General features: G+C 42.0%; 1 protein-coding gene across 1 annotated transcript in view; it reads left to right on the top strand.

Moving 5' to 3' along the window:
* Positions 1-17,389, top strand: part of LOC306780191 (roundabout homolog 2) — a gene marked incomplete at its 5' end in the record, with an annotated part of 43,082 nt that overhangs the window by 12,415 nt on the left and 13,278 nt on the right. The window contains 9 exons of the mRNA XM_079272450.1: positions 5,001-5,158; positions 6,314-6,434; positions 6,512-6,650; positions 7,996-8,123; positions 10,893-11,017; positions 12,628-12,799; positions 13,227-13,432; positions 15,326-15,407; positions 15,629-15,797. Of these exons, the coding sequence (XP_079128576.1) occupies positions 5,001-5,158; positions 6,314-6,434; positions 6,512-6,650; positions 7,996-8,123; positions 10,893-11,017; positions 12,628-12,799; positions 13,227-13,432; positions 15,326-15,407; positions 15,629-15,797 (1,300 nt within the window). The remainder of the gene's footprint in view (positions 1-5,000; positions 5,159-6,313; positions 6,435-6,511; positions 6,651-7,995; positions 8,124-10,892; positions 11,018-12,627; positions 12,800-13,226; positions 13,433-15,325; positions 15,408-15,628; positions 15,798-17,389) is intronic.

Genomic DNA, 17,389 nt, shown 5'->3' with positions numbered 1-17,389 from the left:
CCAGTAAGGAGCACGCTTTTGCTTGGAAATGCCAGCAGCAGTTGTAAGTTGTTATTGCAAGCTGCCAGTGATCGGCTGACTTGCCTGGCTGCTGAAAAAGACAGAATAATGAGACAGTGGGAGTGGACTGAAATCCATTCCTCCAGCCTCCCAAACTGTGTTTTTTCTGCTTCTTTAAAACAAAACAGAAAGGGGGCAGAAACAGTAGTGGTGTATATTTCTAAATCATGAATGTGAATGTCAGTCTCAGCGAAGAGACAGCCACATGGTGCGGCAGGATTAGAATAAAGTAGGACAAATCAAAAAATAAAAGTTGCTTAAAAGGCTTTAGAGCCAGATGTTCCTCTTACTCCTGATGAGGGATTATGAAGGAATCAAAGTTCTGGTTGCAGCTTGTTTCTTGGCTTCTTCTGCTCTTGGTTAATTTTCCACTGTGGATATCGGATACACGTGATCCCTGATGAATACGGTTTATATATGTGCAATTTAGAATGTATCCCTACTTAGATGCCAGTTTGACTGAAACTGCAAATCACCTCTGCTGTGGTGTATATGAGCACTGCCAAACCTCGCTAATGAAGCAAAATGTGTTGCCGCGTGCAATGTTTGCTTGTAATTGAAACATCATCACACTTTTGGCAAAGTGGATGAATTTATAGCCACGAGTTTTTCATGAAGACCATTTGCCCGTGAGTCTCTTCTCATCCTCCAGCAACACAATCAGACAATGGATGGATTAAAGCAATCTCTCTTCTCTGTAGGCAAAGCATCCATTAGCTGTGACAGTATCAATGGGATTAGACCACCTCCCTAACGGGGTTACGACTCTCCGGAATAAAAGAACAATTGGAGCCATGCAGCGGGTCGTATAAGACTCTCAATAATGTGCACTTCTGCTGTCCTTCAACCTCTTTGTCCACCCTCCTACCTGTCGGCTGTGAAAACACAGAGGCTGGTAGCCGTTCACACATTTGTCCGGCCCACACTGCCTGCTCTGCCTGCTTCCCACACTCACTGTCACCTCGTGTTGAGCACAAAAGCCTTTTTTTTCCTTCTTTTTTCCCTGTCCTGTATGTCACACTCACCCATCTTGTTTCTTTCTTGCTGGGTATGTAGATGGTCTTTGAACTGTTCAGTAATTTGCCCTGTGGTTGCTTGATTTTTGACGAAGTCCCATGCAATTAACAAATATACAACAACATATATTAATCAGCCCTGTGCATGTAATAACAAGAGCAAATGCCATACATCGAGCTTTCTTGTGATTAATCTGTCTCCCTCCCTCTGTTCATTTTTCTAAAAACACCAACAGATGGCCTTTCTGCGGTCTGAGAGCTCCTCTCTGCTAAACACTACAGATAGAGAGATAGATAAATGTCACTTAAAAATCAAGTGATGGATAGTCTCCTGGAGATTAAATCGCCTAATCTGTATATCCCTGAAATATTAGAGTTATGAAAATGAATGGGCGCTCTCTAATAGCTCCCACAGAAATACTGATGAAACCGCTGAATGTCATTTAGCCCTGCTTTACCATTATTTAAGCTCACAGGAAGTGCCTTGGGGAAAAATGAAGATTTGTCTCTGCAGAGGCAGGGTCAAACCTCAGCTGCCCTGCAGTAACCACGCTCCCTGTCTGAGCCCAGCGTGGACGGATGGAGGCGAGAGCGCAGGGCCGGGTTTTAAGAGATTATTTGGCAAAGTCTTATTATGTCTGAGAAGTTAAGTTAGGGACAGTAGCCCCTCAGGAGGGGGATGGAGGATTCGTCTCTGTGTTTCTGAGGCGATTGATTAATTCTCTGGTGGGATCATCATCACGCATAAACATCCGTGAGAAACTGGCCTGCTTTTAAGTCGGAGCAAGGACGGATCACATTAAGTTGAACACAGCTTCAAAGAACATTTCGGAGCTTGTGTTGCACAGTGTTTGGGGGGGGGGGGTAGTGATGTTATGAATATATTCTGCTGTCTGGTATGCGTTTCAAACCCTCAAATGTCCCACTTTCTGCGAGTCCGCGCCCGGGGACGCTGGGTTTCAAATGTTAAAGGTGTGTTCGTGCATGTGTGTTTGTGCATGTGTGTTTGTGTGTGTGTGTGTGTGTGTGTGTGTGTGTGTGTGTGTGTGTGTGTGCGCAGTTCAGCGGATTAGCTCTCTGTCCATAACTTTTTCACTTCAGTCGCCATGGCAGTGAAACAAAGGTCTCTGTCCGCACATCTAAACATACGGAGGTCTAAAAATAATGCAGTGCTTTCAATTAGCCCCTCAGCTCTGCAAAGCATTTGAAACATGCAGCCAAGTGAACAGGGTCGGGTTGTTTGGTGAACAGACCTTTGGGAGGAGAGCAAGTGTCTTACTGGTTGTAGTCCACACATGCTTTTGCTATAGCTCCCGCAAAGGCTCCTCAATTCTCGTGGTTTGTGAGGGTCTTTAAGGTGTTTTACGTCTCTGTTGCAGATGTCCACACTATATATGTCTACAAGCCACCCTGTCAGTGAGGGTTTTCCTTCGTTGTCACAGTGTTTGACTACAAATAATAATGAAAGTATCACTGCAGCGTGATAAAAAGATGAATAAAAGAGGTTAGAAGTTCTGAGCGAGTCTTTGTTTTATAAAGACTTCTCACTTTTCCTTATCCTAAATGTCATGGCATTAAGAATCCCACTCGGTGAAGACAGTAACCTTTCACATCCATTTCAATGAAGTTCAGTGAACTGTAAGAAGACAGGAAGGTGTGATTGATTGATTCATATCAACGAGTATGTTGAAGAAGAGGGCGTATAATATACAGATTGACTGATGTCTACTTCACACCTGAGAGAAAACTGTCTGCCGCTTCACGATGGCAGTCGAACTAGAGTAAGGAATAATTTTCTGTCTTTAAACAGCTGTCATAGTCATTTCAGATGAGATTTTATTCAAACCCACATATCTGAATATTGATGCTGTATTACAGGCCAGAGCAGCCATGTTGACACAGACGTGTCAGACATATTGATGGATCATTAATATGGCTTGGATTTAATTATGTATTTCGGGTAATTGGCTGAGAATGAAATAAGTTCATGGTTTAGTTGATTTAAAGTGGATTACAGTAATGTCAGTAAATCCTAATGAGTAAAGACTACAGATTACATCAATTGATTGTTTCCGGTTGATACGTCAAAGTTTTTGTTCTTGCTAATTGCTTGTTAATGTACAGTTTACAATGATTTACCACTCAGAATTTGCAGTATTATTTTTCAAATAATGAACAAAATAATCATAATCTAACAGAACTTCTTATCTAGCTAATGACTGTGGGTTTTGCTGGCTAAAACAGAAATGCTATCATTAGCAGATTTTCTAAATTGTAAGCTAATGCTAATGCTGATTGAAACATTTTTGCTGACAAACCAGAATCCTGAAAATATATGAACTGTGCACTTGGTTGTTGCAAACATGATTTAATGCTGAAAGACTGTGACCTTTTGTGATCTTGACTTTTGCAGCAGGCAAACAGTGACTGCAATAAAGAATTTCATACATATATGCTAATGTTACTTTTTTTAAATAAATGCTGACGTTACTTGTGTGATCAGGTTTCTGTGCTTTTAACCCCATGTTGGACACCCACAGTTCATCTCCTGCTACCTGTAGAGCTTGACAATGGTGTTGTCCACAGAAAAACGTAATTAAACTAGCAAACAAATAACAATAGTCAAATTAGTGTGGTAGTGTTCGTAATGTCATACATTTTTACAAGAGTAAAGGATTTCTGGATGAAGTATAATCGATGAGCTTGGCAAACATAACGCCAGTTTGGCTGCAGTGTAAACTTCACCAAACCAAAAACAGTGGAGGACAGAGCCGCTATTATTACTTTAAACTGTGATATTGTAGCTTGCAACTTAACTCACAGTATAATAATCCATTCCTTACACTTTTTACAACCCTCAAAACTCCCGACTTGACAGACCTGCGGAGCCTTGTTATTGTTGGTGAGCTATGATTGGATGATTGCTTTTGGGGGTGGGGTTTTAGGGTATTGCTCAATCGACGATAGAGTGTGTTGATTTTTAGTCCATTGCCATGGATCGTAGATAGCAGATGATCTTTGTATCTGTGAAAGATCACTAAAATATTCATGAATGTGTAATAGGAGATTGTATTGATCGATTATGCACAAATTATTTTAAAAAAGCCTGTCGGCTGTAGATACAGGATGTGGTCCACCATGAAGAGTAAAACCATTTGGGTGTGTGTTTTAAAATGTGAGCCTGTCAGCATTCAAGTATGAGTCTCCATTGTACAGGAGGTCTCATGAGAAGGCTCCTTTTCACAGTTCACACTGAGGCTTTCATCTGTCAATCACAGTCGAAGATTCGAAGATATCAAACGCCGCCGGGTCAAAGTCCTCTCATCCTGTCGTCATCCACAGGGTTACGAGAGTGCAAACTTCAGGGGGGACATGAGGATCGATTTTCAGTTCAGAGCTGATTTTATTCCAGTGCGTTTCAGATTTATAAGACAGCATTTGTAATCAGAGACACAATCCCTTCATTAATGCACAGGCCATTTTTTTCTCCCTCACACATGGGCTAAATTATGGATGTGCTGTTATTTGTTTACTCCACGTTGGACTGAGAGATGTGCATTATTCATCTGCTCTGACAGGAGAGACAGCATCAGAGTAGGGCACAGGCCTGGGAAACCATTAAAACAGCGCTGTCTAACAAGGACGTCGCCAGGATTTGAGTAGTCATGCACACGCAAACACAATAATTGACTTTCTCTCGATAAGCTTGTTTTCAGCCAACACCATCTGCCAGAAGATGGTTCACTCAAGACAATGTGGAAATGATTTCCAAGACCAATATGTGTTTCTTTTGAAGATATTGGTCATGTGTCTGTGCTGCTGCTCACCGATCTGTGGGTCTGATTTGCAGGCTTTGTTTTTGAGCACACATCAGGCAGACAGGGCTTCTGAAGCTAATTGGATTTCTTTGTGTTTTCTTCTCAGTCCTGAGAGATGATTTCCGGCAGGCCCCGAGCGATGTGGTGGTGGCTGCTGGCGAGCCAGCGGTGTTGGAGTGTGTGCCTCCACGTGGTCACCCTGAGCCCACCGTGTCCTGGAAACGCAACAACGTCCGCGTCAGCACCAGGGATGGCCGCATCTCTGTGAGTTCAACATGAACACTGAAACAAGGACCAGAGCAACTCCAGCTTCCAAAACCCCACCATTTAACCTCCTAAACCCTCCATGTTCAGCCGAGCATCAGCCAAGTTTCAATGCAAATTCTAAAAATGCTCCACGAGAGCAAATGTGTATGAAATAATGACTGAAATCCCCCAAACTAATTCACAATTTACTCCTGCTAAAGTAAACTACAGTGCCCAGCTGTTTTTGGAAATAATTTTGCCTTTTTTTAAATGAAAGTATGTGACACGTCAGATTTACCTTTAACAGTAACAAATAGTCTTGTGGCTGAGAAGGTAAGACAGAAAGTATTGACACAGCCTGATGCATTGTTGGCTTTTGTCTTTTCATGGGATTGTTTACTAATAGAAATATGGAATATCACCATCTTCACCATCTTCACCATCTTCATCTAAGGGGAAAATCAGAAGTGTACATGGCCAAAGAATAGCTGGAATGAATAGCTGAATAGCTGGAATGAATACAAATTCAATTTAACAAGAAATGTTATCTGTCATCAATCATAAGACTTTTTTTCCGTCAGAGCTTCTTTATAAACCCACCATTTATTCAGCATCGCTGGGCAAAGGCAGAGACACTCATTTACCTTGACAATAGTTTCAATGGACCATCATTAAATTCAGACACCTTTGATTTCTATAGACTGGAAAATGTCTCGGATTTTGCTGTAACCTTTTGTTCTCTCCTCTGGTGTGTAAATGCAACAGCTGGACACCATTTCTGGTGGCTTTTTAACTGTAGGAAATCACAAGCTGCAGCATGTGAAAGACAATGTTTACATCAGTAATAGAGGAATGGTGGAGGAAGTATTCAACCTTTTGATCAAGCAAACTAACAATTCCACACATCAAAATGCTCCAATAGAAGAAAACGTGTTGCATTGAATGTGTTACTTAAATTGCGTATTTCTAATACTAATGCTTGAGTTAATGTACTTAGTTACATTAGACCACGATCCAGAAATGACAAGTACTTTCAATATGAAGGATTTACAGTACATAGAGTGTCCAAATGTGGATTATCCATTATAGGTGTTTGTGATAGCAATGAGTCTGTTGTCTTCACTCAGGACACCTGGAAGACTAATCTCTTGAACGGTGACTGCTGTTTTTCAGATGCGTGGGGGTAAACTGATGATCTTTCACACCAGGAAGAGCGATGCTGGCATGTATGTTTGTGTGGGCACTAATATGGTTGGAGAGAGGGACAGCGATCCTGCAGAGCTGGTGGTATACGGTGAGTAAAGTGCAGCAGCATTGGGCCCTTTACGGAACATAAGATGGACATGTTTGATGTCTTTTCTTCTCCTGCAGAGCGCCCCGTGTTGGTGCGGAGGCCGGTGAACCAGGTGGTCATGGAGGACGACACCGTCGACTTCCTGTGTGAGGTCCATGGAGATCCCCCTCCCACTGTCCGATGGCGCAGAGAGGAAGGGGAGCTTCCCCGCGGGAGGTGAGAGTGACGGACATGAGCACAGACCAATAGAGAGTCAGACGGGTAATGCACACACGCCTTCTTATGAGGCTGAATAAGAAATACAGCTTTGATTATTAACACGTGTGACCCAGAAATATGTGGAGTAATTGTTCATCAGACCAAAGAGGATTAGAAAGTTTGCACAATTCTCCTGTGACCAGTTTCATCCTTTTTTCCATCTAAACTCAACATAATATATATTTAACTGCATCTATTAGATAATTACATTTTTTTTCAATTTGCAATATTATATTACTCTAAAACAACACTATAAACTAAAAAATAACACTTACATAGAGCTCATTACTCATAGGCCAGCATATGCTGAGCTGAGGTTATAAATTATACATGTAGGTGTTCCATACGTATACTTTGTTTATTGATTTGATTAATAATGCATTATCTCCCTGCAATGCTGCTCTACAACAGTTGTTGTATATGTCGTCCTATTATGGTGCTGACATTGACATCACATTTAATGCCAAAAATAAAATCATGAAATGATAATTGAATGTAAAAAAAAGGCAAAACGTACCGTAAAAAGTAAAAAAAAGACAATTTGTGGTTTTACAGGTTCCTTGTTTCCTCTGTTTCCATGCTAAGCTAAGCTAAGCTAACCATCTCCTGGCTTCAGCACCAATGTGCAGACATGAGAGTTCATTTGTCCACTTTGAAAACAGGAAATTGTGATGATGGCAAATCATGAAATAGTTTTTCATGTTTGTGAAAAGCTAAATTATGTTCTTTCTTTCATCTTTTCCTCGTTGTCTTTTATCTTGTGTTTCTTTTATCTTTCCCTGCTGCGGTTTATGAGTCGATGAAATGAAGTGAATTATACTGGTTTGATTCATTGTATCCCTTGCATAGACAAAGACAGCTGAATTAGCTTTCTGTACTCTGGTCGTATTTGGTATATGAAATATTTCTCTGCAAAATCCATCTCAACTTCATATTTGATCGACTGTTATGAGATGAAATGCTGTTTTTCCAGAATCGAGTGACAAATCCGAAAATAATAAGATGAGATATGTAAGATAATCTTACTCGTTTCTAATTGATTTTCAGCTGTTCCAAGAAATTTCCAGGAACCAGTGACAGTATCTAATGCAGATCATGCACATTGTTCCGGTTCTTTCAAGATAATGTCACTTGATTCGAAAAAAAAAATATCCTTGCAACAAGTTGATTGACAAGGAAAGAAATGACATTATATTGTACAACTGGCAGAATTTCTTTGCTTTTTGTAGGTTAGTACGGCCAAATTAGTTTTGCTGTCCTTCTCTGTTACATCTTTCATTCTCTCTCATTTTCTCATCCCCAGGTTCGAAATCCACAATGGCAACAGCCTCCATTTGTTCCGCGTGAAAGAGCAGGATGAAGGGACGTATACCTGCACATCTGAGAACAGTGTGGGCAAGACAGAGGCCTCGGCCATGTTGCAAGTCCACGGTAAGAACTACATCATGCATATCGTATATGTGCGCACACACGCATACTTAGGCATGCATAAAAAAGCTCATGTTCATGCATACAGGCACATGGCAACAGAATTATGCCAAAGCCGGCTCCCATTTCATGTCCAATGCTCTGTGTTTTTGTATCAGTGAATCTTTGCGAGTCCCTGTCCGGCGGTGCTGCCAGGAGCTTATGCTAAACCGTATGGATTACGCCATTTGACAGATGTTTGGTAGATGTGTGCTTTAACTCACTGCCAGAGAGCAGTCTTAATAAGACATGACTCCCTCGCTCTCTCTTCCTGTCTCTTTATCTCCCTCCTCTCGCCTCCGTGCTCTCTCTGTGCCCTTTTTCTTTCTCTCTGTGTGTGTCTTGGTTTGAATTGTCTTGGACGACCTTACCCACTCATGCTTTTATCAGTGTAAATGAAATCCAAACCGAGCTGATTTTCATTCATTCTGCTGCTGCTGCTTCTCCTTTTTTTTTTTTCCTTGCTATCACCGGTTTGGTTTTGTAGCTCAGCGTTTCAGAAAGCTCATTAATTTTCCATTTCTCTCCATCCTGTTTCAAACCCCATTGTCATTCCAGTCGGCCCTTTCCGTAAGTTCATTTTCCATCTAATTTTTCTCTAAAACAAGCCATTTGTTGCTCAGTTATTTCTGAAATAGTGCTCTTGTGTGTATGGTATTCTTGATGGCTTTAAAACAACAACCAATGGCCAATGGTGTAAATAAGTTCCTCCGTTAGGCACCAAATTGTTGACAGCATGCCTGTTGCTGCAGTCAAGCATCAGCCTCAGACACAGTGACTCAATGTACAGCAGATCAAGGACTCCTGTCAAACGCACACATCTGCTTTGTAGAGTGTGTCAAGATAGTGTGACACCATTTCAAACCCTTCAATCATTTGCAGCTGCTGTCAGTCAAAATGCAGCTCTAAGGTTTTTATTTACAACCTTGTCTTGGTCTCCTTTTTCTAAGTAAACACATGATTTGACCTCAGGTTACATTACTGATTGTTGTATTATTATAATCATTTTGGGTGGATTACATGTCCTTTTTCATACTGAATAATAATACAAGGGAACTCCAGACATTTAGAATTGCTCTTCCATAACATGTGGGTCTTATAAGAGACAGGGTTTTGTCAGACTTGAAATAAATTCCTCTAGAGCTGCAGAAGAAATTATACTATTATTACTAGTCAACTTTCAAGCATAGACATGTATGTATCTTTCTTTTTATATTTATAATGACAATGGTTTAAAAAAAAAAAAAAAAAAAATCTATAATGTCCAGTAAATAGAGATTAGTGAACTCAGATATTTAAATGCAGGTGTTGAATCATCTGATGAACAGCAGAGAAGCAATAAATCCGAGACAAAGTCTGTGGAGACTTTTAATAATTCCCACTATTGGCACCATATAATTCCCTATTGGCACCATCTTCTCTCCCACACGCAGTCTATATGTAGCTTCTTCATATGAAGCTATTTCACACCAGCTGCGAAACTCCCAGCATGAAACAGATAACTCAAAATGTATCACATGATCAAAATTACAATATCATATATTCATTTTCAATTTCAATTTATTTTGTACAGCCCAAAATCACAAATCACAAATTTGCCTCAGAGGGTAAATTAGATTCCACTCAAGAATCACATAAAAGACCTAAATAGATGAGACCAATCTAATGCCAATAAGTGTATGAGACTACCACGCTGGATCTGTTTGAGCATTACAGCATCTCAAGGAAAGAAAATTCACGAAAACATAATCAAAACACTTTGAAGTGTGAGACAGCTTCAGTGTTTGGGAACATGCTCTTAGTGAGAACATTACAACACAGCTGAGCCAAATACGTGTTTGCATTCTTTGTCTGTGTGTGTGTGTGTGTGTGTGTGTGTGTGTGTGTGTGTGTGTGTGTGTGTGTACAGAGATTTGCAGCGAGCATGAATCCTGGCTGGAGAAGCTTCTCATACGACGGGCAGCATGAGCCAATTATTCAGGCGGGAGGTAGAAGGTGGTGGTCAGTGTAAATCCACAGAGGGTGTGATGATGAGGTTTCTAACGCAATGATCTGACCCGAGCTGGAAATTGGGAATTCTGCCCAGACCTTTCCCAAAATAACTGAGTAAATGTCATGTGAGCGGCGGCACCCAGCGCCGAGATGATTTGTTCTTTTCAGAGGACACCGAGGTGATGTCTCATTAGAGATGAGAGGGCGGTGGAGAGTGTAGTGATGGATCAAAAAGCTCAGAAGGTTAAAGAGGCAACTCTTAAATCTTTGCTTGTTCGGAGCTGATGAGTGCTTCATCGATACAGGTCAGGCTTGAAAGTGGACGGAGTAACGGAGTACATTTTCTCAAACCTGAACAACAATCAATGCCTTTACTCCACTACAAATGGAGGTTATGGTTACTTTTGAGATTTAGATTTCATATTAAAAGTATATTATAGGTTGTTCAGGATTAAACCAGGGGTTTCCAACCTGTCAATGCAAAAAAAAAAGCAACATTTAGTTCTGGCTCCTTGCCACATTTCAGATATCTATGAGTTGTCAACACTTCCACTTTTGACACCATTCTGCCGATAAGGCTTCTGTACTAAAGGCTCTTACTTGTATTGGAGCATTTTACATTGTTTTGCTGGTACTTTTATTCAAGTAAAGGAAATGAATACTTCTTCAAAGGACTTTGACAGGGTTTCATGCAGATGTGAGGGTTTCTAATGTGTGGATACGCCTCTTTCCCTCCTCCAGTACCACCTCAGATTGCCACGAAGCCCCGAGACCAGATTGCCACCCAAGGGAGGAGCATCAACTTCCAATGCGGCACCACAGGAAACCCTCCACCTGCCATCTTCTGGCAGAAAGAGGGCAGCCAGGTAGGGGGCTGGCGCAGGGAACAAGAGATCCTCTACTGCTGAATATTGCAGCACCATCCTGTACAGTTAATTCCTGTGTACGAATCACTGGATGAGCACGTATGAATGCATTTGTTCTCCAACAAGCCTCAGGTTGTTAATTAAGTGTGGTTTTGGGGGGATTTTTTCTTACTCATCCTGTATTCATTCTTTATTTACCAACGAGCACAGTTTCACTTTGTCTTTGTTTCAAAGGCGAGAAAGACTCACCACAACATGAACAGGTTTTGTCCGATTTAGTCCGATTTTTTTCTGACACTTTTAGTTATAGCTCACACTTCTGAAGACACTTTTTACTAAGAGAAATGGGCAAGAGGCAAACAAGAGAGTGTGGCACATTTGCATTTGGCTCAGAGATATGAGTAGACACAAAGTGTTGGAAGGCATTGCGGTATTGCGTTGGCGAGGAATGTTTCTCCCGCAGTGTAAGAGTGTAGTGATGAGGGTGAAGGAGGGAGTAGACAGGAAGGAGGCAGAGGTGGCAGGAAGTACACCAGGTGCGGAAACTGCTTCTTCAGGGCAAACCTGCCGACAAACGCTGTCTCCTTCCACATTGTACCAGACTATAAATACCCTGTTGCTCAACAGCAGCTGGGTTCAGTGACTTGGAGGAGCAGCATCAGATGTTTTCAGAAGGTTGTCGGAGAGCCAACAGGAAGTTCAGTCACAGATTTTGTGAATAAGCTTCCGTCTGCAGGATGGTTGAGGCATGGCTTGGCTGTTTTGGGAGCTTTTTGCTGTATTTGGGGGATTATCTGTAGCCTTATAGCCTAGGTCCCTCCACCAAAGCCAAAGCCTCTTAGAGGAATGAAATGTATGGCTGAATGGATTGATGGATCCCTTCCCCCTTGTTCACATCCATCTCACTTACAATAAAAAAAGAATGGGACAGATATAAAATGATGTTAGTGGGCATTAGCCACCCCCCCAAACAAAACACACAGCCACCTCTTCCTGTTCGTTTGAGCCATGCTAGTGTCGGGCCACCACTTTGGTCCAGACTGAAACATCTATCTACTATTGGATGCTTTTTTTAAAGACAATTTTCCAAGTTTTCCTCTTTTACATTTTACATTTGTTGGAAAACAACTGCTGAATGGAGTGCCATGAAATCTGTTACAGACATTCATTCGAGTTCACTTTTCACATTTAGCGCCATTATTAAGTTAAAATTTAATTGTGTCCAATATTTTTGACGAAACACTTAAAATCATTACCATCAGCATCAGCTGTATGTTAGAATGCTAACACGCTAAGCTAAGAAGGTGAACTTGGTTAACATTATACCTGCTAGACGTCAACATTAGCATTGCTAGCAGCTTGTTTGGCTGTTTAGAAGTTGATGAGATGTGCCCTGGATGGGATAAACATCTAAAGTGTGAAGAACTGTACACACAATTACAGATTCTTTTTTTCTTTCTTTTCACGGATGAATTACTCCTATGTTTTAAAAAAATGTCCGTCCGCACAACCTTCCTTTTACAAACTAGAATGCAAAAACAACTCCAAAAGATCCAAACCGGTGGTCTCTGTATTTATTTTTCTGTTCTGCTGTCTGTCTGTCTGTTTAGATATTGCTGTTCCCCGGCCAGCCACCATCACAGTCTGGTCGTTACTCTGTCTCCATGAGCGGAGAGCTGACCATCACTGATGTCCACCCAGATGACTCTGGTTTCTACATCTGCCAGGCCATCAGTGTAGCAGGAAGTGTGTTGACCAAGGCGCTGCTGGAGGTGGAGGGAGGTGAGACCTCAGTTCACACAGTCAGGTTTAAACCAGGGGGAGGTATGTTCTTTATTCTGTACCATCAGCTAATGAGGAGAAAACATATTAATTACTAAGTAGGTGCATAACCATGAGGCTCATAAAGACCAAGAAAGAACACAGTTACAGACCTCATGCTGGATGAGCAATGAATTTCAGGCTTAATGTGCATCCTCAGGCTGCTTGTAAGCACCAGATTTTTTCTTTTGCTTTTTATGCGGCCCATTATTTTCTGCCTACGAATCATCTAATGTATTTTCCCCCTTTGCACTCTTAAACAGCTGGCTACATTATAATCTTATTTTCTATAGGCTTTTTTTCTACTCTGTCAAGTATGTTTTCTCCACTCTATAGTTAATCAGAAGAGGGACTTAATGTTCTGCCTCCTCTCCCCTCAAACTGGTAGGTCCTTCAGGTCGTGTCCCGCCGATTATTCGCCAAGGTCCGGCCAATCAGACTGTATCTCGGGGTGCGACGGTGCAGCTGCACTGTCGTGTAAACGGAGGGCCCTCAGTCAAGATTGCATGGGAGAAGGATGGAGAGAGACTCCTGGGAAATAAACCTCGACTGATCTTGATGGAGAATGGCACATTGCAAATCACAGACATAAAGGTGTGTGTGTGTGTGTGTGTGTGTGTTAAGTGGGTGTCACTTATTGGAAAGGGCGTGAAAAGGATGAGTTTAGCTGTTAAACTGAAGAAAAGACTGACTGCATGTTCAATGGAAACAGCACAGACTACTGTAAATCTTCCTGTCTGATCTCTTTCACTTTCTCTGCAGCCCACGTGACAAAATTGTTTTTTTACTTTTCCATTATATATTCGGTTTTCGTTTGTAAAATTAAGGTGAGACTGAGATTCAAAGAACAATCTCTCTAAGGCAAAGCATATCTCTCCAGCGCAATTATGTGCTCATGCGGTGTGTAATTGTAATGTTAATGAAGGCGCTTGTTTGTAAATGTTAATGTTTTCTGCTTTGATGGAAGAGCAGTCAGCAGCCCCTTTGTGGTACAACCCCACCTGGAGGTCAGCGAGTGCACGCAGGACGGAGCTGAAGCAGCATCGTTTTCCTTAATCGACTGGCGCTCGATGATTAATCATCTGACCGGCGTTTAATTGCTTCTCCTGCCCCGCCTATGCTTATTCACTTCCTCTCTCGTCCTCTTTCTGCGGCGTTGGTGCCCAGCAAACTTGGAGCATTAAGGTTTGGTCCAGTGCACTACTGAGGCTGGGGAAATCTGCCATGCCAATGTGCTCAACGGAACAGAAGAGATGCATTAGTGTGGCATCAAGGGGATGACAAGGGAGAAAAAAAGAAGAGAGAGGGAATGGAGATGACAAGTGAGGAACTAAAAATATTTACCCTGCAGATGCCCCTACTCAGCCATCAATATTTTAGCAGCAGTTGAAGTCATCTAAAGAAGTTCACCTGCCCACACACCGTGCTGTCTGTCAGCCAGAGGTCAACGCTGCGGCGGATGATCTCATATGGTCTGATGATGGTTCCAGCAGACTGTCTCTCAGCCAGGACAGGGCTGGAGCGAACACCAGGAGTGTCAGTGAAGCATGAAAGCATATACAGGTCTTCATGTAAACAGGAGGGCATGGTAGAGTGGTGCTTCTGGGTTTGTAGCAATGGAGCTTTTAGAGCGATTGAGGCTGAGGTGAAGAATACTGAGAGAGTTCAGGTATGCATGGGTTACATTTGATAAGAATGATGGCAAACCACCAGACAGCAGTGGTCAAAGAGGTATTCAGATCCTTTACATAAAGCTGAATTATAACCCGACTGCAGTTCCCCTCAGCTCTACTCAGTCAGCTCATTGTTGAGGTTTCATCACCTTTATGTTTTGGTTGTTTTCACTCTACTGCTCTTATCTACATCAGGCAGCCGTTTGCATTGAAAAAGCACCAAACAGCAGATAGACAAAGTAAGCATCTTATCTGGTGAACATCGTGGAGCATTTAGCAGCTGAAGAGACAGATGTTTCCCTCAGGGGTTGGTGGAGACCAAAAACAGAGCTAAAACGAGTTACGACTTACGTTCATCAGGTGTTATTTGGAATTGACACTCATAACATAAAGCTTTACCTACCTAACTTAATATATGTATTGTGTTTTTTTGATCCATTAACCTGTAACCATCATATTAATGCTGTAGCTACATTATACTTCTTAATAATAAATCTGCAAAGTAACTGGTACCTGTACAGATAAATGTCAAACATGCAGTATTTCCCTCTGAAATGTAGGGGAGTAGAAGAACAAATTAGCATAATATGGAAGTACTTCAAATTGTATGCAGAAAGCACAATACTTGAGTAAATGTATACTCTGTTACTGCCAGACGGATTGAAAATATGTTTATTTTGCTGGAAGGATTCTTGAACTAAACATTCTCAATATATCCAAACCATCCTTTGAAAAATTAAAAACTGCTTGCAGCATTTGTTCTCTTTCCTTTTCCTCCCGACGTCTGTCTCAAATGTTAACTGCTGTTCCACAGGACACAGACTCGGGGACGTACACGTGCGAGGTATCCAGCGCCACAGGGGAGTCGAGCTGGAGTGCGATGTTGACCGTCAGAGGTACTCACACCAAAACTCTCCACACTCTGTCTCTCTGTTACACTTCACACTCCGTCACTCTCACGCGACACCTCCGTGCTCAAGAAACGACACGCGCCGTTCATAAGAGCACAGTCCGTAGCCAGAACTGGACAAAACCCGCTCGAGTTTCAGCAAAGATGTTGATCACAACCCATCTGTTGTTGTGGTTTAACAGCGCTGGTTTCCTGTTTGTGTAACAGACTATGGAGTTTTCTCTGTATCCAGAGCTTCTGAGTTCATCCAGCTTCCGGGGCCTCCGCAGAAGCCGGTGGTGACGGAGGTGAGCAAAAACAATGTCACCCTTACCTGGCAGTCCAACCCTCATGAAGGAGGGGCCGCTGTGACCTGCTACATCATCGAGGCCTTCAGGTGACACACTGACACAGGATGAACCAACACCTTAATGTTGTTGTTTTTTAAAGACTGTTCAATGCACAGGAGTTTATTTTGAGAGATTTTGAGTTTGTAAATCCAGCTTCAAATATGAAGCTACTGCAGTGCGTTAGCTTAGCTTAGCATGAAGAAACAGCTTGCCTAGCTCTCTTCATAGGTAAAAAAGAATCCAGCTACCAGCAGCTCTAAAACTCACGAATTAACACGTTATGTCTTGCTTGTTCAATCCGTAATGTTAAAATGTTTACGGGGAGTTATGTGCAAGCATCTGTAGCTATTTCAACTCTATCCACGCTCTTCTCTGTTTCTGTTTTATTTCGTTTGCATTCTGACTGCTCCACCATAATGAGGTCTTCTTCGTTTAGAGTCATTCGAGTTTGGAACATGACTCATCCCTGCCTGAGGGAGACAGTTCTGTTAAGTGACGTCCTGAAGTGAAACCATGACGCTCACTGCGTCAGTATTTAGCCGTGGCAATCCCGAGGAGAGCCATAGCAGCTCTAACAACCAACAGGAGGCTTTAGTGAGACGGACAGTCAGTGAAAGAAGAGACAATTACTGCAGTGGTCAGCTCGACAGCTCTGTCCTGTCCTGGGGCAAAGGAAGGAGGGGATGCAAGCCCAGTTGGACAGTTCACTCATTACAGAAGCAAGAGAGAGGGTGCAGGCCGAGCGTGCACACACAAACACACACACACACACACATACAAAAGCCGAGTTAGACAGAAAGCTCAGTGTGGCAGACTTGCACGCAGAGCTGATGATGAAGACGTGCAAACCAGTATTTTACACAGTAAATAACAGCACTAACATTTACGTTTCCAATTTAAAAGAGAAGAAATCTTGAAGGGGGATTAATGTTAAAGCAGCCACTGTTTCTGAACCCTTTAACAGATGCAATTTCTTTATAAAAAAAACAATAAACGCGGGATGGCTCTATTTAAATGGAAAAACAGTTTCTCTGGAGAACATTTAGTGGGAAAGGTGGCAGAGGAAGAAACACTGATGATAGGAAAATGCTGTGGCCTGCTTGTTGTAATTACTTCGCCATTTTCCCCTCCACGGAGTTGAGGGAAATGTTAAATTCTGCTCGTGCTGTTCGTCACCCATCTCTGCACAGCGTCGGGGCCGTCCGATCCTCGCAGGACCCATTCGGAAGCCGTCGTTATAACCTGCTGCATTAAAAAGAAGGAGCAAAAACCGTCAGTGTATCCGTCCGCACGCTGAGACCAGCCATGATTTTTAGATCTCTCCGATCCAAGAAGGCAGCTGATATAATATTCATTCATTCATGAATGGCCGTTAAGACCCATCAATGTTGTGTGAGATTACTTTGCATGCCCGACACTGTCCTTGTTATTGAAAGGACGTGTTCGACATTTTTAGTTTGCTTTCTTGCAGAGAGTTAGAAGAGAAAATCAATAACACTCTTCTCATCTAACTCTATGCAAGAAAGCCAATAAGTAAATAGACATTTCCCAAAATGTCAAACTATTTCATCTTAACTGACATCAAAATTGGCACCTTGACCAAACAATTTATCAATTCATAAAATTTTAATCAACAACT

The sequence above is a fragment of the Melanostigma gelatinosum genome (genome assembly GCF_949748355.1).
Source record: "Melanostigma gelatinosum genome assembly, chromosome: 7".
Taxonomy (NCBI): domain Eukaryota; kingdom Metazoa; phylum Chordata; class Actinopteri; order Perciformes; family Zoarcidae; genus Melanostigma; species Melanostigma gelatinosum.
The sequence above is the reverse complement of the archived record's forward strand: the minus strand, read 5'-3'. Positions and strand labels throughout refer to the sequence as shown.